This window comes from Xyrauchen texanus, chromosome 8, assembly GCF_025860055.1.
Source record: "Xyrauchen texanus isolate HMW12.3.18 chromosome 8, RBS_HiC_50CHRs, whole genome shotgun sequence".
NCBI classification, from domain to species: domain Eukaryota; kingdom Metazoa; phylum Chordata; class Actinopteri; order Cypriniformes; family Catostomidae; genus Xyrauchen; species Xyrauchen texanus.
This window is the reverse complement of record NC_068283.1, coordinates 17,796,643-17,818,848: the sequence shown is the minus strand read 5'-3', so window position 1 is coordinate 17,818,848 and position 22,206 is coordinate 17,796,643. Positions and strand designations below refer to the sequence as shown.

General features: G+C 37.5%; 1 protein-coding gene across 1 annotated transcript in view; it reads left to right on the top strand.

The window, feature by feature from the left end:
• Positions 1-22,206, top strand: part of LOC127647729 (caspase recruitment domain-containing protein 11-like) — a 41,913-nt gene that overhangs the window by 5,586 nt on the left and 14,121 nt on the right. Inside the window, exons 2-12 of the mRNA XM_052132170.1 lie at positions 5,863-6,079; positions 8,336-8,473; positions 9,067-9,392; positions 11,658-11,837; positions 11,940-12,086; positions 19,836-19,961; positions 20,054-20,248; positions 20,549-20,698; positions 20,795-20,846; positions 21,608-21,735; positions 21,829-21,932. Of these exons, the coding sequence (XP_051988130.1) occupies positions 5,875-6,079; positions 8,336-8,473; positions 9,067-9,392; positions 11,658-11,837; positions 11,940-12,086; positions 19,836-19,961; positions 20,054-20,248; positions 20,549-20,698; positions 20,795-20,846; positions 21,608-21,735; positions 21,829-21,932 (1,751 nt within the window). The 5' untranslated portion in view covers positions 5,863-5,874. The remainder of the gene's footprint in view (positions 1-5,862; positions 6,080-8,335; positions 8,474-9,066; positions 9,393-11,657; positions 11,838-11,939; positions 12,087-19,835; positions 19,962-20,053; positions 20,249-20,548; positions 20,699-20,794; positions 20,847-21,607; positions 21,736-21,828; positions 21,933-22,206) is intronic.

Sequence of the window (22,206 nt, the reverse complement as noted above, 5' to 3'; positions counted from 1 at the left end):
GTGGCGTTAACTTTTAACCACACCACTTGTTTTAGTTTGGTGTCGCTAGTGGTGCAGAAGTTATGAAGCACTATAGCGTTAAATATGCATATTTCTGATTTTGTATGAGCTTTAAAACAATTAGGTCCTAAAGTCGGTTAATAGTTTAAAACCGTCCAAATCTTTGCAGTTATGTAAAGATTCTGTCATAATGTTTAATCATCATATTCTGTTATCATTTACTACTGTTTCAAGCCCTGTATGACTTTCTTGAGTAGAACACAAAAGGAGATATTAGACAGAATGATAGGGACTGGGACAGCCTCAGTCACCATTCAGTTTCATTGTGATGCAATCATAGTAAATGGTGCCTAAAGGAACATCTTTTGTGTTCCACTGAAGAAAGTCTTACGGCTTTAAAACAACATGAAGGTGAGTAAATAATGACATATTTTTCATTTTTAGGTGAAGTATCCCTTTAAGCATGTAATGCCGTGTTTATGAATCTGGACTAGAATACAAATAGTCCATTTTTTGTTGCATCAGTACAAAAATATCTTGCAGAAAATTTTCCTGCTTACTAAAGGCTATTTTTAGTTTTCTAATCAGCACTTTCTTAATTTAGTTTACATTGTATTCTGGTGTTTAGAGTTTTATATCGCAATCAGGGAAAGAGGGTTGGTCAGGGCCTCATATCAGATCTGCTTCACCGTGTTTCACTTTTACACAAAACATCTTGGTGCAGTTCCACTGAACTGGTAGCTTGGAGGAGCAGGGCTGCAGCCCATTGGCTGATGAGGTACTTTTGGTTTGTGGTTTTTTCTAAAATCGGACGGAGCCAGGGGAGCACGTGGTAAGGGCTTCCGCTAGCTCAGGTTTACACTGCTCTCCAACATCACTGAAAAACACTATAGCAGGGTCCCACAGGGACAGACAAACCTGTAGATGTGATGCAGACTTTCGTCGCTTTTCTGCAAGAGAAAACGATAGAATTGATTTGGATGCTGCTCAGTGAACGTTTAACATGATTTTAAAATCGTGTCTTTGTGATATTTTGTGTATGCTGAAGAATAAATTTAGAATACAGTAGTTAAAGACACCTAAATAAAGTGGGATTGAAAAAGTAGCTCAGCACATTATATTTTAAATTCTTCTAATCAAATTACAGTTCCTGACTTGTAATTATGTTAATTACTTTTCATTTCTTTACTAAGGTACACACATTTCTAAAATAATATTATATATGTAGAATACATTTAAAACATGAATTATGTTAATATGTACACTGTAAAAAAATCCTGTTGTTTTTAAAAAAAAATCTGGCAGCTGTGGTTGCCAGAATAATTATGTAGAAAATACAGTTAAATGTAAACCACTTTAAAGAACAACCTGTACATTTTACAGTTTAAAATGGTTGTAATTTACACGCTGGCACTGTAAAACAATTAATAAAAAATTTGGTTAAATTTACAGTAAAACAAATTCATAAACATGCCTTCTGAAACTGTAAAAATCTGTTGTTTACTTTTGTAAGATATTTGTTAATCACCGTAGTAACTACAGGAAGGGCACATGATGACGTGAAGTTCATCAGAAGTGGCTCTTCCAGGAGCAATGACTATTAAACGTATAGAGACATTGCTCAATATCACTCACACAAACACTAAACACCATCATGGCAACACATGTGAGATTTAAATAATGCAGTAAACATGAACTAAATTACATCAAATATAACACAGAACACCCCAGTGTACGTAACTGATATTAAAAATATGATGAAACGACTATTCCCATAAAATATTATGAAATGTAATGGGTCACGCAGGGAATTGTGGGAATGCCCGATTACTGATTTGTACTGTAATTTTAACAATAATTTACTGTAAAAAAGTACATGTACTCTCTTGTTCTTTTTACCATTAATTATACAGGAAAATCTTATTTAAATAATTACATTTTTACATAATTTTATTGTAAAAACTACTGTATATTTTACAGTTAATATTTGTTAATCAATTAACATTTTATTTCTGTAGCATTTTTACAGTATTTTACTGTTAAAATTACTGACATTTTTTACAGTGTATACATCTGTTTGTGTTTTGTGACAGCTGAAGGGTGTGTGCCCCCTAACGAGTCAATGTACAAGGCAGAAATTTATTTTTTAAACTTTATTCATTTAGCAGACAAACAAAAGCTTTTCTGTGAAAAGTGTTTTAGAAAGTAGCTTAAAAGTAATTAGTTAGGTGAAAATGTATCAGTAATCAGTAAAGTTAGTAATTAAAGAGTAGTAATTAGTAGTTTGTAATTAATTACTTTTTTTTGTGGCTTACCCAGTGCTGTTGGGCTCACATGTCGATTTGCATGCTCTTCAGTACTCTTACTCCGGCCGTTTGCATTGCAAGCGCAGCGTCATTCAGTTGAGCTACTGCACAATTTGATTGCATCTGAACAAAATTGTTAATCTAGTTGGTTTGTAATGCAAACTTTAAAATGTATAGCCTTAAATGTAAAAGTCTTTAGATGTCATAAGATAGCATTGTGTGAGGAACAAGGTGAAAAGTATGTTTATAAACTGATAAACTGCTGTTTTACCAGTGATCTGTGTAAAAGTTAATAAAAGTTGTTGTAGCGCCTCTAGTGTTCATTTCACTAGTAAAGTGATGCAATACAGTATGTACAATGAGCCATGTAAAATTTTGCAAAAATGTAGGCATAGTAGAATGATTCAATGAGACCAGCATGGTTTCAAATGCCTTTCTTGTCTCTGCATGTTAAACTGGAAAAGAAATATCTCAATAAAGCAAAAAATGACGCACTTAACATTTACAATACTTTGCCAAACACACAGTCTACACATAGTGTAAATGTATTGCAAAACAAGTATCACTTCTGTTGTGCAACTTTAAATGTGCACAACAGAAACACAACTTCTCCCATCATTTCTTATTTTAAGAGGCAGAGTTAAACACCTGCTAATGAAATGAGGAAGTAGAGTGTGCAGTCTTACTCACTTACTTCAAAATAAATTATAGAGGAAATCTGGTGGAGGTATAAGGTGGGTGGGGGTGGATTGTGTGTTTGTGTATGTGAATATGAATATGAAACTCTGCGTGTGATGCTGAATTGTGACTCGGCTTAGTCACCTCCTGACTCGAACACAAAGCCAATTGTGATGAATGACAGAATAATGTAGTAACTCTGTTAGTCAGCCAGTGTGCTGAAATCTGAGGGGAGAAAACTTAAGTGTGTTTCCAGTAGTCATTCAAACAAGAGCGTTGTCAGCGTCGAGGCTCGTGTTGGCCGCAGGAGTGTGTGCCTACTCCCACAGCTTTCAAAGCTTTACTTTGACACTCTCTCCTACTCGTTTCTCTGATTTCCAAAGATGAGTAAGTGTTTTTGCTTTTTTAAACAACATGAGAGGGTGCTGATGCCTAATATTATTAAAGTGCAGCCCACACAAAGGTTATGACCCTGTGTGGGGTCATAACAAATCTATCATCAGGCTGGACAGCTTAATGTCTCCTGTCTTCCCACCTTTGAGCTTATTCTGGCCAAGAACCACCTACCTAGACAGGAAGAGACCGTCTGATATGTTTTGTGACTATAGGGTTGCCACTTTGGTCCTGTAAAATTCCTGGACACCCGGTCAATGACCAAAATAAGTACTTTTGACCTAATTATAAAACATATTGTTATGACTGTTTAGTCATTTGATATGGAAATGACCCACTAAACAGCATTTTTTTATTAATTCGAACAATAACATAAACTCTTTTGTGTGTGTAAGTTTCTGATATGTGATAACAAAAGCAAGATTTTTGACTGTTTTGGGCTTTCTGTTGTTTTTGATAAATCTGTTGATTGTAGAGCATGATCATCGTGTGAAAACGTTCCACTAGGGGCCCAAATAAACTAATCACTAACAGGTCCCAGGACCACCTTAATGCGGCCCTGCCAGTGATTAGTTCATCTTTAAAAGCACTCATTGTACCTACCCGCAACTTTGTACCTACTCGCAACTTTGTTTCCATGTAGTTTACTAAAACTTTTTACTCCTGGAATAAGCTGTTAGTCATAGAAGTTGAAGTTTGTGCAATATGCCTCAGACGGTCAGTGAATTGACTGTTGGCAATCTGTGGGTGTGCTGCTGTCTGAGGTTTAGACTAAATTAGCCCTGTCCAGAAACTGTCCTCCCATGTCACCCACCCTCTGATATCGGATCATATGACTCCTGTCTTGTTGGGATGGGGAAGTGATGCCATTGCGGCAAGTTTGCGCTCGCATACGCAGCTCTTCCTAAGCCTGCGGGCCAAAAGCGAAAGGGCAAATGTCATGAGCTTCATCGCATTCGCAGTAGTGCAGAGCGAGGGATGATAGAGATGCAGGAAAATGCAAAAGTTTGTGTGGGCATATCAGTAGAATGGTTTGATTTAATTTGCAAAGACACATGGAGCACTGGAAAACAATGCTGTTATTATACAGCCGAAGGGGTTCAATTGCACCTTCATCACACCTCATTACAAAATATATGCAAAGAAACCTGACGCACAGAGCCAAGCATTAACACATTACTGCACATAAAAATTTTCTTCCCACAGAAAATCAAGAAAAATATGAAACATCATGAGTATACTGCGAAATTATTTTTGTTTAGGCAGGATAGTTACCAAAATGACTCACAGGCCAGACAAAAACACAAAGACTTCGAAATGTTGGCATAGCGAGGCCGATGCTAGGGTACCGGAAGTTGATCATGGTACAACAGCACTCTTGCTTGTGTGATATTGCTTAATTTTATTCAGAAATATTAGTAAAATGACGGACTTTCCCCAGCATGACGCACTCCCCTCCCTTCCTGCAGGGGGGGCTGTTGCCCTTACGGCCGTGCCTGCCGTTAGTTCCCCCGCCTTTTGGAGCCCTGGGAGAGACGAGGGGAGGGAAAGGGGAGAGAGAGAGCAGAGAGTGAGAAAAACGTTCTCGTCGGCACGCTAATCCTCCGGCTCTCGGCGGCCGGCAGCAACCCCTCCGTCCCCAGGTAGATGGCCGTGGCTACTCCCCTGGCAGCGGCGATGACTTCGCGACAGCGCATCCCTACTCCCTCCCGGGTATCGGCACCAATGTAACCAAAAACCAGCTGAACAGTAAACATAAAGTTTTAATAAGAAACTCAACTTAAAACAAACGTAAACCTACACAGACACATATGCAACGCGGCCACATTTGTCGCTCTCTTTATCCCACTCCCAGCTGATTAGCCCGATTCAGGGCCGGCCATTGAGGACACATGGCTGGCCCTGAATCGGGCTAATCAGCTGGGAGTGGGATAAAGAGAGCCCACCCTCCTCCTCGTCACACTGACATAAACTGATAGAAAGGAAAATGTGCCTACCAGAGTTATGTGTGATTGCAAAATTAACAAAAGAAATAATGTACCCACATTTGGAGCTTGGCTGGTGTTAATTTGGCTGGTGTTAATTAGAGCCCACAGTTCAGCTATTCAGAAGTCTATCAGTGGTGTGCTCTGACAACTTCACAGCCACCTTCCGCAAGGTTTTAAAAAAACGATATGGTTTGTTACACTTTGTCTAAAATGAGGTTGTGATACCACAGAAGAAAAAAAATATTCTCGCGGTCAGGCACAAATGTGTCATGATGAAGTACAGAACCACTGCAGCAGCAGGTCATCCATGCTGCATGCATGAAATAAAGTGCTGCCTATAGTGGTGAAGCACTAACTTACGAATTAAAGCATATTTATGCCTAGACACTCTTTGTGTTGCATTTAAAAAAACAATTTAATCTTGATGTGCTGTCAATGCTGTGGGTGTGAGAGAAGTGATGAAATTTCGTCTCTAACACCATTCTCATCTCACAAAGGCCTCTGTAGGTATGGACAACGGAGGCTCAATGATGAACTTGATAGACTACGGAGAGACATTATGGGAGAACGCAGAGAAAAACAGGTACATCCTGTGTCGTTTCATCAACCCCAACAAACTGACTTCGTACCTGCGGCAATGCAAAGTCATCGATGAGCAGGACGAAGATGAAGTGCTGAACTCTCGCCTGTTGGAGTCAAAAGCCAACCGAGCAGGTACGATACTGTGTGTGTGTTGAGTGATTTTGTGTGTTTATTGGCTTAAGCATATTGCAGGGTTCCCACTGTCGTGGAAAACCTGGAAATATTAGGGAATTTTGAAATTGTGATTTCCAGGCCTGGAAAAGTCATGGAAATAAGCAAAGTCTTGGAAAAGTCATTGGAATTTAGTTGTGCTGGTGATATTTTTAGTGCTTGTGTAGAATATAATGTACTCACTAGCAAGCGTGATAATATACGTCTCTATGTTTAGAGTCTTATTAGAGACTTCTGTACACTGATAAGTGTAATCATTTAAATCAGTTCATTCCAAAGACTGGTACCTGACATACCATTGGAAAGGAATCGGCTATGCAATCTCTTATTTAGTAACCATGAACGACTGGAAAGTTCATGGAAAAGTCATGTAGATTCATTCGTCAAGAAGTGGGGGAACTCTGATATTCTATATTTGATGTTGTTATACGGATCTGTCCAAGGTTGTTTTTTTTTGTCATATTGCCAGGACATCAACATTCATACATGCCGGTGACAAAAATACTAAAAACGATGGAATATGAAAATGCTAATTCCAAGCCGAAAACATTTACATGCAAATCACACCATCAATCAGTTACTCGGTCAGCCATCTTTCACTGTATTTTTCCAGTGCTGTAATGTGATGATGAATGGACGCTTTTAATCCCGAGCTGCTGCTGTAGCTTTACTTTTTCCAACGACTCCTTCCTGAACCCCCGGATCATTTTTCAACTTCTCAATGGCCAACGGCGAAATGGATGACAAGGATTTCACCCAAGCAGCTTGCTAAAGTCTGCGCTGTTTGTTTGTCACAAAGCAGCAAATGAAAGAGCTTGTTTACCACGGCAGAGATTTTCACAGCCCCCTAATGACTCTCGATTCCATCTGGGACTGGCAGTCTGGTACATAATACAGAAGATCTTTCAAGTGTTTTTGTGCTATGAGTTTGTCTTATGAGTTAAAATACAATGCACTGCTTCAAAGACAGATCAGGAAATTCAGATTATAGTACATTAACACCACACACACACACACACACACACACACACACACACACACACACACACACACACACACACACACACACACAAACATTTTGTCAGATAACATGAAATATGTGCTTCATAAATGTGACTAATTAACTGGTTTTATTCTGTAAATTGTTTAATATGACTGAATCAACCTGACTGCTTTGTATGACACCAGTGAAAGGAATTTTTTGGAGTCAAAAGATTTTACATTGTAGAAATTGTGTCTTTAAGTAACCCAGAAGTGAAAATTGTCATCATTTACTCACCTTCTCAAGCCATTCAATGGCTTTCTTTCATTTGCAGAACATAAAAGGATAAATATTAAAGAATGTGGCAATCACTGATTTTCATATAATAGTACTTGAGAGTGACTCACTTTAAAGGGTAAAAAATGGTCATAACCTCATCAGTGCTATAAAAACTCATAGTTAGCGTTTTCCGTGAAACACAAATGGAGAATATACTGGTAGATTTTTTTCCATGCAGTTACAAAGAATGGGTACTGAACATTTTATCCTTCTGAAAGTTCACAAAATCACTGTAAAATATAATTTAAATAGTTCATATGACTTGTGTGCTATATTCAAAGTTGTCATATGATAGCTTTGGGAAAGAAACAGATTGAGATTTAAGTCATTATTCACTGATAATCTTTTCTTCTAGTGATCTGTTAACTGGATTGCTGAGAATTTAACTTGAGAATTGCATCAGTCTGGTTTGTGAATGATTCATTTATTCAGACCAGTTTTGAGAACTACATCAACTGATTCATTGGGAAGATTCAACTCAACAGAACATTTCATTAACAAATCGAGCCATGGAAAGCTTGAGTGGATGTGAAAACTTTTCAGTGAATAGTGACTTAAATTTTGGTCTGTTCCTCACACAAAGCTATCATATGCCTTCAGAAGGCTTGGAATATGGCACACATGTCATATGGACCACTTACTTTACTGACCATACTTTTCTGGTGCTTTTGCATCTTTTTTGAAGCTTGAAAGCTCAATCATTGTAATTGTGTGGAAAAGAGGGACCAGTACATTCTTTAAAATCTCCTTTTGTATAAATTCATACAGGTTTGGAACAAGATGCGAGTGAGTAAATAATGACAGAATTTAAATTTGAGTGTGAACCTTTCCTTTAAGGTAACAACTGCACTTTTTACAATGCAACAAAAGCAATGTTTAACTGTTTTTGCTTTTAGGTCGGCTACTAGATATCCTACACACAAAGGGAGAGCGGGGCTATGTGGTGTTTTTGGAGAGTCTGGAGTTGTACTACCCTGACCTCTACAAAATCGTTACTGGGAAGGAGCCTACTCGCAGATGCTCCACTATTGTTGGTGAGCTAATTAAAAATGGAAAAGGCAGACATATAAATGACTTGTAATCATCCCTTTAAAATATTTGTTACCGTCTTCCAGCTGCTTCCCCTGTTCACCCTTTCAGATTTATGCAATACCCTTACAAAAAGTTCTGTGGTACATGTAATGTTATTAGATGGTTATACAGTATCATGGTACTTTGAAATATATCGTGTAATTACACTACCAGTCAAAAATGTTGACAAACTTCACTGAATTTACGTTTATTTTGATCTCAAGGCTTGGGCTTACTGTAAATGCTTGAAATTAGTTTTGTAGACATATTAACATTTTAATTGTTCTTATTTTTAATTGGATGAGTTAGACTGGATTGTGAAAGCCAACATGTGCATGTTCTACTATTTATGTAAATATGCTCTAAATACCATATACTACTATGGTACAGTACATAGTACTCCAAAGTACTTTAGTATTAGTAACATAGTATTACTGTGCTAAATATCCCAAAAACGTGGTGAAACCATGGTACAGTGTCCTAAAACCATTGTATTACCATGGATCTTATTTGTGCAGTAGTGTTGGGTTGACAGTAATTCATCTTTTACCTACAGTGGAAGAGGGGCAGGAAGGGCTCATCCAGTTTTTAATGAATGAGGTCATGAAGCTGCAGCAGCAATCCAAGGCTAAAGATGTGCAGCGGGTTGACTTCATGACCAAATGCCGCACGCTAGAAGACGAGCACAAGAAGCTTCGGCTTGCAAACCAGGAGTTGCTTACATTCCAGGAGCGCTACAATAAGATGAAAGAAGAACGCAATAACTATAACGATGAACTCATTAAGGTGAAGGATGACAACTATCAGCTGGCCATGCGGTATGCCCAGCTCAGCGAGGAGAAGAACATGGCCGTTATGAGGAGCCGGGACCTGCAGCTAGAGGTCAGAGGCCATCCAAGGGTGGTGATTTTTTAATGAATAGAGCTGTTAAGTTAATTCGCCAAGTAGTAACCTGCAATTAATACCTCAAAGATCTTTTTCTGCTTGATGTAACCCATAAAAATTACTTAACCTAATTTGTCAGGTAAATTTAGTCAGATTAAATTAAATATGAATTTAATAAAACCAGTTAATTTTCTTAGTTAGTTAGTTACCACACAAAGCATATTTTTAGGTTACTTAAAGATTCGATGTTTTTATGGTGCCCAACTCCACCTTTAGATTTTTAGATTTTTAATGCTTACACCAGATATTATTCAAAATTACCTTAGTGCGTTCCAGGACTTTGAACCAGTGAACACGTGAAATTAAATATTGTTTTAAGTTTTAGAGACTTGACAAATCAAGCCTGGTCTCTCGTACATTACGTGACCGTGGCAACATTTTTGAAAAACAAAATTTCATGCCTTATTACACAATTGCCTGCAGGTTCCCAGTGAAATGTCCAGTGGGGGGCGCCAAAAGTCTGGGGAAATGGTGTAGTAATCAGACAAGGTTTTTAAGGTGAATATTAGATGGAGGTTTTAATGATTAAAACGTACCTCCCTAACCTAAAACTTTAACCTAAATATTATAAATAGTGATCTAAAATCAAATGAGATGTGAACAAACAGACATCCTTACCCTTAACCAACACCTAAACCTAACCAGTAGTGTCCTAAAACAAAACAAAGCAATCACGTCATCTCGTGTCGCTTCTATGACACTTTCGTCTCACATGTTAGCTTGAATGCTTGACTAGTCTCGAAACGTGTACTTCTGAGTCCAAAGTCTAACACTCGATGAGGTGAGCCACCATGAAAGCTATTCACATAGGTATAAATGTAAATGTTGGTGAGTCTGTAACACAAGCATTAAAATGTATTGTTTTTCAAATGATGCATTACAGTATAAGTGTTTCAATATCATAACAATGCAGTGTGTGAGTAATTGTGCAAAAATAAGTGTTTATATAAGACAGAATCAGACGTTGTGCTCGTGATTTGTGTGATAGTGAATAAAACGCACGTTTGTTGTAGCGCCTCTAGTGTTAATATCACCAAAAAACTGCAATGAAATGTAGAATTAAGCACGTAAAAGTCAGTATAGATACATTCATTCTGCAAGACGGTTGGACAAATAAGACAACTGTTGTCCTTAAGTTACTACATAAAAACATTTTTAAAGCACTTGGCAATTTCAAAATAGCATGAGAAAGACACATGTAATGTTGATTGTATAGTTCACTCTCATTATTTACTCACCCACATGATATCCCAGGTGTGTATGACTTTCTTTCTTCTATAGAACACTTTTCAAGAAAAATATCAAGCTCAGTAGGTCCTTAAAATAAAAAGAATGGAGATTTCCCTTTTGAAGCTCCAAAAACCACAGACAGTCAGCATAAACGTCATCCATACAACACCAAATGTTAAATTATTGTCTTCTAAAGCAACAGGATCACTTTTGGTGTGAAAAAGATCAATATTTCATTACTTTTTAACTATAATCCAATGATTCAGGTGAGGTTGAAGTCCAAGCGGTCTCTCAGAAGAGTGACGTATTCGAGTTGCAATGATATAACAGAGGTAATCTCATGTTCTTCACTCGGTTGAGACATCCAGGATGAGCACACAAATGCACCATTGCGAGTAAAGAAACAGATAAAGACAGATCTAAACCAAAACAACCAAGCTATTGTACAGTGTTCCTCCTCCAGCTGCTCTTCCAGCTGTGACGCAAGTGCGTCAGTTCTTGTGTGTTCAAATGTCAATGCGATTACATCACGCGCGCGTACCACAGCTGAAAGGAAGAATAATTTAGAGTTAAAAGTACTTAAATATTTATCTTTTCGCACCAAAAATGATGGTATCACTTTATAAGACATTACCTTAACCGCTGATGTAGTATGGATGACATATATGCTGACTGTCTGTGATTTTTGGACCTTCAAAAGAGAAATCCCCATTCACTTGCATTTTAAGGACCTACTGAGCACAGTTTTCTTCAAATGTGTTCTGGTGAAGAAAGAAAGTCATACACACCTGGGATATCATGAGGGTTGAGTAAATAATGAGAGAATTAAAATTTTTGGTGAACTCTCCCTTTAACCACAGACCCTATTTCAATAATAAATTGAGAACAACTCTTCTGAAAACCCACAGGGAACCCATGGTCTGAAAATGCTTGGGACACAAATGTTGCTTGTTATCTCAATATTTCCTTCAGATTGACCAGCTTAAGCACAAACTCAACAAGTTGGATGAGGAGTGTAAAATGGAGAGGAGGCAATCTCTGAAATTGAAGAATGACATTGAGAACCGACCCCGGAAGGAGCAGATATTTGAGCTGGAGCGCGAGAATGAAGTCTTGAAGATCAAAATCCAGGAGTTGCAGTCCATCATACAGGTGAAGATACTTTTTACATCACAGTATTTGGAAGACAGTGAAAAGAAAACATTTTCCGATGTTTTTCTTTTGTATTCTTTTTTTTATTTCTTTCATGCATAGCCGGGACCCCTGCCTGATTCAGACAAGGCCATCCTGGATATCCTGGAGCATGATCGACAGGAGGCTCTGGAGGATCGTCAGGAGCTTGTCAACAGACTCTATAACCTGCATGAGGAGGTCCGACAGGCTGAGGAGCTCAGGGACAAGGTCAGGAGGACCAGCCTTACTCCATTTATTACCATTTCCATTCATTTCAGATGAACACTCAAGCTCTGTCCTAAAACCTATTGAGCTGCCTTTCTGTACTGTCTTCCTGACAAATGACAGATTTTAAATTCTTCAGACACAAATAGTGCTCATCATATGTAGCAAATCGGAGTCTCAACTCACAAACAGTATTCTAATAAAGCGCAACACTGCATGCCCACTTTTTCAGCCATCTTGGTTCTGGAAATATTTTTCCCATTCATTTTTCATACTTGATTTCATAAAGTTCTCCATAAAGACTTCTAAGCAGTGACAGCTGGTGCTAGGAAAGCACTGACTATTGTTTGTAGTATCTGCAATGTTGCTACTGCTACTCAAGCAGTTACATTTTTAAACAGAAATAATTAACTAAGCTCAAAACTGTTTTTGCAACACATTTGCCAAAATATCCAATTCTAAAAGTTTAAATGAATTAGTCAGTTTGCAAATAATTGCATGTATATCTCTGAGCTGCCTATTGCGATATTGTCAATCATGTACATAACTGTTTCTGTTACGTATAAGACATGATTTCCGTGTAGTCTTGAAGCAATTGCCACCAAACCAACCAGCTCTGTGGGGAATCAGATCATTACAAACTTTGAATCGATGCTAAACAGTATTTCACAATCAAACAAAAAGACAAAGGTAAAAGACTGTTTAATTAATGTTATTCATTAAGGGAATGAACTACAATCCCACAAAGCATTGCCAATTAGTTAATTGAGTTACAAATGATGGAAAAATAATCAATATTTTTTAGGTTTATTGCAAAATGTTTACATATACGCAAATACAAATTAGTGCATTGTGTCACTGAGTTGGTCACTGCATAGCTCTTTAGGTGCACTTTGTCATGAAATATCTGATTGGTGGATATTTCTTTGTAGGATCATGGGTAGTGTAGTATTTCACCACAAATTCCACTATTAAAAATGTTTTAATTAAAGAAGTTGAAATAACACAAACTGATGGCTTCAAAAGAAGCATATTCCATCAATTATAGGGATAGTTCATACAAAAATAAAAATTCTCTCATCATTTACTCACCCTCATGCCAACCTAGATGTGAATGGATTTCTTTCTTCTGTTGAACACAAATGAAGATTTTTAGAAAAATATTTCAGCTCTGTAGGTCCATAAAATGCATGTAAATGGTGACCAGACCTTTGTAGCTCCAAAAATCACATAAAGGAAACATAGAAATCCATAAGACTCAAAAATAAGATTTTTGATGAAGAATATTTTAGCTCTGTAGGTCCATACAATGCAAGTGAATGGTGATCAGACTTTTGTCGCTCAAACAAATCAAATAAAGGAAACATCCATAAGACTCCAGTGGTTAAATCCATATCTTCAGAAGTGATATAATAGGTGTGAGTGACAAACAGATCAATATTAGGTCCTTTTATTTACTCTAAATCTCAACTTTCACTTTTACATCTGCAAGTCAGATAAAAAAGTGAAAGTGGAGATTTAGAGTGGAAAAGGACTTAACTATTGATCTGTTTCTCACCAATATCTTATTATCATGCAATGCTACCTTAATGTATGGCTAAAATTATGTGTCTTAGAAGGCAGAATAGTTATACTGCTTACTCTTTGGAACAGGCTTCATCAGAATCAGAATGAGCTTTATTGCCAAGTGTGCTCACGTACACAAGGTGATAGGAGAATCAATCAAGTGCACACAGAACATTACTGTGAGACACAGAATTTATAACAAGATTAGAGTATAAATAGACATACCAAAAAAAAAAAATAGGACATATAACATAGAATGGCATATGCACATGTATTTATGCAAGGTAGGTGTATGTACAGTTATTGAATTAAATAGGAGTGAATTTACATATGTACATGAGATATTTATTTACATTACTGCACTATGGGGAGTCCTGAAGGCAGTTTAATTGTTCATGTGATAAATGGCCTGAGGGTAAAAACTGTTCTTGTGCTTGGTTGTCCGTGCGTTGAGTGCTCTGTAGAGCCAGCCAGAGGGCAACAGTTCAGAAAGCGAGTGGGCAAGGTGTGTGGGATCCAGAGTGATTCTACCTGCACGTTTCCTCACTCTGGAGATGTACAGGTATTGGAGGGTGGGCAGGGGGGAACCAGTAATCCTCGGTAAATCTGTGGTAGTTTCTTTCTGTTTGAGTTGGTGGCTGAACCAAACCAGAGAGTTATAGATGTACACAGGACAGACTCTATTACGGCTAAGTAGAACTGTCAGCAGCTCCTGTGGTAGGTTGAACTTCCGAAGCTGGTGAAGGAAGTACAACCTCTGCTGAGCCTTCTTCATTGAAGTCTATGGAGTATATATGGGTGTCCCACTTCAGGTCCTGTGATAGAGCCCAGGAACCTTAATGACTTCACTACTGCCACAATTCTGTTCAGTATGGTGGTGGAGGTGGGGGGGTCTCCTGAAGTCCACTATCATCTCCACTATTTTCAGTGTGTTCAGCTCAAGGTTGTTGTGACCGCACCAGAAAGACAGCTGTTCAACCTCCTGTCTGTATGTAGACTCATCACCATCGTGGATAAGGCCAATGACCGTGGTGTTGTATGCAAACTTCAGGAGCTTGTCAGAGGGTCCTTTGCAGTGTAGTCATTCGTGTACAGTGAGAAAAGCAGTGGAGAGAGAATGCATTCCTTAGGAGCACCAGTGCTAATAGTGAGGGTCCCGGATGTGACGTTCCCCTGTCTCACTAGCTGCTGCCTATCTGTCAGAAAGCTGTTGATACACCGACAGATTGTGGTTGGCATAGAGAGCTGGGTCAGTTTGGTTGAGAGAAGATTAGGCATGATGGAATTGAAGGCTGAACTGAAGTCCACAAATAGGATCCTTGCATAAGTCCCAGGTATGTCAAGGTGTTGCAGGATATAATGCAGTACCATGTTGAAAGCATCATCCACAGACCTGTTTGCTCAGTCTAGCAGGGGACCAGTGATGTCCTTGAGGTAGGCCAAAACCAGTTTCTCAAATGACTTCATGACCACAGACATGAGAGCGACAGGTCTGTAGTGATTAAGTCCTGTGGTTGTGAGGTTTTTGGGGACCAGAATGATGGTGGAGCATTTGATGCAGCAGGGAAATTCACACTGCTCCAGTGATCTATTGAAGATTTGTGTAAAGATGGGGTTCAGTTGGTCAGCACAGAGTTTCAGACAGGCACCGTCTGGGCCTGAAGCTTTCCTAGTCTTTTTTCTTAATAGAAAATATCTTGCCTTCAAATGCCATCTAGGTTGGCAGCTCGCTTCAGTGTGAGCAGAACTGAGCTTCTAAGTATCATGGGATATTAAGTGTATTTAATATGATCTCTGCATGAGAGTTTTTAGTTGACACCTAGAAATAATGAAGTGTAGGCAAAGGGTTTTTCACTTGTCACACGTGAATGAGAAGTGACAGAGGCTGATGAGGACTTGCTGCTCTAAAATGCCCCTTCTGCAATGTGCTGCATCTCATCTGCATAGCATAGCAACGCATCTGAAGTGGCGTGTGAAAAGTGTCAGAATTCAGGGTGAGACAGGAAGAGGAGGGGGGGCCGCAAAGACTTCTTATCACAGTCAGACCTCTTTTCGAGCTTCTCTAATGTGCCACTTGAATAAAATGTGTATTTTAGAATGTTAAAAGACTAATTTAGGCCAAAAATATTTAAATTTAATTTTGTTTCATCTTGCTAGCTTCCAACATCTCTCTTTTGTCATCAGTGTTATAATTTTTAACAAAGACTAAAATAAAAACTAGATTTTTCTTAAAAATAAAATAGAACAATTTAAACTAAATTAATATACATTGTAATTTCTCTAAAATTAAATTAAACTTAAATTATTTTAGTTTAAATTATTTTTAAATATATTTTGATACACAGTATATGATCACATTTGAAACATTTACCTCTACAAATTTTTGCTGCATTAAAGGGGTCACATCATGTGAAACCAAATTTTCATAACTAAAAATATCTTCTCCGTTCAAAAAGAGCATTTATTGTTTTCACCCTGAAATCGCCCCCTTGTGAAGTAGAAAATAGTACACTTTTGCATAGTCCCCGCCTCCACTACATACATAATCGTCACGGCTGGTGAGTTGACAGAGTGAGAAGGTGGCTGGGAAACTGCCACACTGAAAGTGGTACTATTGTAAGTAGTTTGCTTTTGCCAGCAAAAAGAATAAAGTTAGGCCCCCGGACACTGTGTTACTGGTTGTGAAAAAACTCTGCATAGCCTTCTAAAGGAACCCAACATTAGGAATGAGTGAATAATTCAAATGAAGTTCCTGAACACATCAATTTGGGAATAAATATTTGGATTCATGAATGTATTCTTCTGAGATCCATGGATTCAGGTTTTGCAAAGAAACTTGTATTGAAAGATAGAGCAGTGCAAACAATATACACTTCAGACTTCAATTGGCTATAAATCTATTATGTGCTGTCGTAGACATGTAAATAATATTGCATGTGATTCTTCATGATTTGTGAGTTCGGTTGACATCATCCTCTGCTCTGCAGTCGGTCATTTAAATTTTACGACTCTTCGTTTTCTAATCCAAATAGCTTCAAAAGTTGAAAACCTAGAAGATTGAACTCACTCTCATCTTGACCAGTCTGATTTAGAAATTTATTCACAGTAGTTTGTTTTCCTGCTAACTCTTTTTAAGTCCATGAGTCGGGATGATGAAAATAAGTGCTCTTCACTTTTAATGGCTATTTCAAGTAAACGCAATCTGGGTTCATGCTAATTCTCTTGTATTAGATAGATCCTGATTTGTGAAACCTTTCACAATCACATTTGGTTGTTTGATTGCATCTTACTGCTCAACCCCCATTGCCTTGAGTAATAATTACAGCATAGGCTGTGTCAATGGATAAAGCCATCAGAGAAATCAGCTTATAATTATAAAAACTGAGCACATAGATGGGTCATAGTAATAGACCTTCTTGATTTGGGAATTTTTTTGTCATTTAACCATTTTTGAGTTCTGGATTGAACAGTTTTCCTGAAAAAATCAGTGTTATAGGCTTTGAGAGGTACATTTCTGGAAACACATGATTATTATAATGGAAAAACAAAAATTTTTCACAAAACTGGATTTATGAAAACCTTCACTGATTGATTTTAATAATTTGCATTGCTTCATGCATATTGGTATTGTGAAATATTAAGGATGCATGCCAAAAAAGTAATAATAGGCCTAAAACTCTAAAAACTGAGCACATAGATGAATCATAGACATTTTTGTCATTTAACCAATTTGAGTTCTGGAATCAACAGTTTTCCTGAAAAATCAGTGTTATCGCTTTATCCATTGACACTGCCTATATTATTATTATCAGAAGCAGATCCTGGCAAAGGCGATACAGTCAGGCAATGTATTCTTACATTATGAACAAACATAAGATAACTATGATAAACAGTAGGCCTATAGGTAAGCGACACAGGATCTTATTAGTGGGCTTGCAATAATTAGTATCAACCATGTCACTGCTAATTGCTGATTTTGCCTCAGTGAAAACTAGGTTTAAATTTTAAATTAGGGATTAGGTGTTATTGCATAGAGTAGCAGCAATTCATAAGAATTCTGCCATATATTTTATTTATTGACTCTATAATTTAATTGTGCAATTTAAGGTATGTACTGTATAATGTCATAATAGAATGTGCCATTTATGTATATATATATATATATATATATATATATATATATATATATATATATATATATATATATATATATATATGGCGTTAAGTGGGTTGCCACGTCCAATCTCAACTAGGGCACCAAGTAAGCCAGAAACGCCACTGGTTATTATTACTCAAGGCAATGGAGGTTGAGCAGTAAGACGCAATCAAACAACCAAATGTGATTGTGAAAGGTTTCACAAATCAGGATCTATCTAGTACAAGAGAATTTGCATGAACCCAGATTACTTGTTTACTTGAAATAGCCATTAAAAGTGAAGAGCACTTATTTTCACCATCCCGACTCATGGACTTAAAAAGAGTTGACAGGAAAAAAAAACAGCTGTGAAAAAATGCACAAATCAGACTGGTCAAGATGAGAGTGAGTTCAGTCTTCTAAGTGTTCAACATTTTAAGCTATTTGGATTTGAAAAAATTTCATTTACCGATTGCAGAGCAGAGGATGATGTCATCTGAATTAACAAATCATGAAGAATCACATGCAACATTATTTACATGTCTACGACAGCGCATAATAGATTTATAGCCAATTTAAGTCTGAATTTCAAACCGCAATCTTTACTGTGGTGAACAGTATTGGACACAACATTAATACCGGTGAGTAACAAGTGTAATTCTAATGTTTCATCAGCCTGTATTTGTTTGAGATGTAAGGAATTGTATAGTCAGATGTTTTTTAACACAAAATAAACTTTAAAAAAAAATACTCAAAAGTATTACTCCAAAGGGGATTGTGACTTTGTGACTTACCAAACAAATACATAATTCCTCATGAAATACTGATTTGAAGTGAAATTATTTAAATATAGCAGCAGAACGCGGAGTGTAACAGAAAACGATTGCGACGTTTATGGTAGGAAGTCTGCCTGCTTTCTCATCTGTCTCATATTAGCCATGATGTCCTACATTTTGGGCATCACCGGTCGATCGGCAAATCATTCGAGCATGATTCCCCAACCGGTGAACATCACATATTTCCTGACACCGGATGCGTATTGAAGCTGGAAGATTAAAGAGGGTAAACCCCAGGCCAACCGTTCCTTATAACACTCTCCCTACAGCGCGATACACATTTATTAACCCGTTACATTTGCAGCTTGTGTTTGATTTTTGAGTTTAAATAGCATTATCTTTTCACCAAATCTTGTATACCTGCTAAATATTGGAGAGAAACATTCTTGTAAAATACAGTTCCACACTTGTAATTGCCGTAGGACGTCTGCTTTTCAATTAAGTTAGCCAATCATAACAGTGGGCATGTCTTAAAGCTGTAGTACTGGTTAGATGGAGTGTTTGAGACAGGGCTAAACACAGGGTAGAAAAGGTCATGTAATACTACATTATGACTGTTTGTTTTTTGTGCCAATTTTTTACTTGCATTATAAGTGAACCTCAAGAAAGAAAAAAAAAATATGCATGATACGATCCCTTTAAACATATTTAAAAAATGTCTGTTAACACATTAACTATGGCAGCAAAAATGAAAAACTAAATGTGCTGATAAACTAAACTAATACATAGAGCAAAAACTAACAAAAATGAAAATTATAAACAATGAAATCAAAATAAAAACTAAATTCAAAATTGAAAACTATAATAACCCTGGATGTTATATCATTCACACAAACCAAACACTCTACAGACTTTGATACTTGCAGAATGCTTGTTAAAGCAAATTGGACATTTTTGATGTGCCATATGGAAGCTATGCAACAGCAAAATGGAGATTTATGCCATAGCAGAGCATTTTCTCAGTAATGATGGAGATTTGCCTCTGTGACATGCAGTCAGCAGGGTTTGAGCTACATGAAACTGCTAAGTGTGAAATGATGGTCTGACGGGGAAGTATTACTAATGTGCTGAAAGGAAGCATACAAAATGTAGCCTTTTAAACATTTCAACAGTTCAGAAGGTTGCCACTCATTGTTGATCTATACAATACTGAGTGATGCCACTTTACACTAGTCTACCTTACTCATTCAAAATTCTCAATAATCTCATTCACAGTACCTAGAAGAGAAGGAAGACCTTGAACTGAAGTGCTCCACTTTGGTGAAGGACTGTGAAATGTACAAGAACCGCATGAATACCATCATGGTTCAGCTGGAAGAGGTGGAACGTGAGCGAGACCAGGTTGAGTGCAAACATTCCTAGTGTTGTCAGATCAGTTCACTTCCTTTTAGTCAAAATGGCTACTGATTTAGTGCTCTTTCTGTATCCGACAGGCTTTCAAGTCAAGAGATGATGCCCAACATCTTGTGTCTCAGTGTTTGATTGATAAAGACAAGTACCGCAAGCAAATACGGGAGTTGGAGGAAAAGAGCGATGAACTTCAAATTGAGATTGTGCGCAAAGAAGCCAAGATTGTCAACGTGGAGTGCAAACTTAGACGTATATCTAAGGAAAATGGTTTGGATCAGGTGAGAATATTATTTGTCATGTTAAACAATTCAGGGGGGAAATTCACATGCATTCAAATTGTGTTTGCTGATAGCATCATTAATGTGCACACGCTGTCTGCGTTATGTAATGATACAAATCAGGTAAGGACAAAAACATGAAACCAAACATGTTTTGTTTGTTTGTTGATCTGTTGAACACAATTTGCACAGAGCAAAGAATAAGATGCAGGTTTTGGCTCTGAAAAATGTGCACAGCAGTGGCGCAGCTATTTAGTCAATTTGTTCTTCATTGTTATTTGTGGTCCCTCTCTATCTCAGAGTTTGCCACGAGACATTACTCCACAAATTATAGCTCAGCACTTTGGCCCGCCTGACCCAAATAATGGAGGACATTCTGAAGACTCTGGAGAAGACACTGTTGAGGATCAAGAGCAGAGGTTCAAACGTAGACATAACCTCAAGGCCAGGGTAAGCAGAATTATAAACAACAGCATCTCTTATTTTATTTATTTTTTTAGACAATTCTTTCTATATCTGAACTTTTTCACAATCCTTATTTAATAGGTTGCCAGACCAAAATCTCCAGCAAGTGGACTTAAAAGTCTGCAGTTACAAGGTAAAATGTGCTCTGACAGTGCTCTGTGCAAAACATATTTGCAACAAACTTGACGTTAATATGTGTTCAATTTGCAGCAATTTATGCGAAACATTTGCCACAAGCGGTTTACTTAAAAACAGTATTTTTGTGACACCAAGTAGAAAGCAAGCAATCAAGATCAAAATGTTAGCTGGTTAGGACTAAAACTCTTCCATTTTCATTTGATTGCTTTTATCACTTGTTGCCTTTTTGCATTATATATGGTTAGAACCAGTGGCGATTTCTTTAGAGACTACACAGGAAGCACAGCTTCACCAACATTTTCATAAAAGAATAGTACCAAAAAATCTATATAACTTGAATATCAGTCTTTGTTAATTAAAACAAACGTCCAATAATAGAAAAGGTGATGAAAAGTTATGCTCATCTGGGATGGTATGAGGGTGAGTAAATGATAAGTGATTTTTGGGTAAATTTGCTTAGACCTGCCCCAGCAACGTTACTCAACCAATGGCATGATTTGGGGGTGGGACTATCTCTTTGTTTGATACAGGGTTACGGCATACGGGGAGTGTATTCAGAAAACTGATAATACATCAGCTTTAAGAAATGCCACTGTTTGAGTAGCACTTTGAGCAGCTTTTGGCAGCAACATTGCAGATAACAAAAACAATAGTCTGTGCTTCCCCACATTTAATAAGCACCAGTCACCACTGGTTAGGACACAATTTAAGGGTCTCTTACCTTGGTTTTCTTTTATTTCATCTCTCATTTTTTAGCCTTGACATTCACCAATGGAGATCTCTCAGAACCTGCAGCCACTGAAGGCATAAGTCCAGCCAATGCCAACTTAATGAATTCTCCTATCACACCCACCCCTAATGTTGGAGATATCTACTGTAAAAATGTATGCTTCAGTTCATTTTCAGCTAATTGGTTTATCTCTCCAAGTAGCTTGAATTTGAAGACAAGCATTTTGTTTGTGCTTGTGTCTCTTTAGCTGCGCTACCGTAATGACAGCATCTTGTCCACTGCGCCCGAGCCTCCAGACCAGCATTCCATTGTCAGGAGGATAAAAGAGAACCCAAACTCGCAGTTCAAGTGGTAATCAAAAACACTGCTCTCTAGAACAGACACGCAGATCAAAGAGAAAGCGTAGATACTGTTAGGAATGGAACAAAATACCCTTACATTCATATACATTTATATATTCTAGATACATTCAATTCTTTATATCTTATGCTTACTTTTTTCAGTGAAACCATGGGTAAAACCATGGATAGCCAGTTACCATGTTTAGATCACTGTAACTAGTTTCTGGAAGAGTAGTAGCCTAACGGCATTTTAAAGCTATATACTAAAATGGGACAAAAATTAA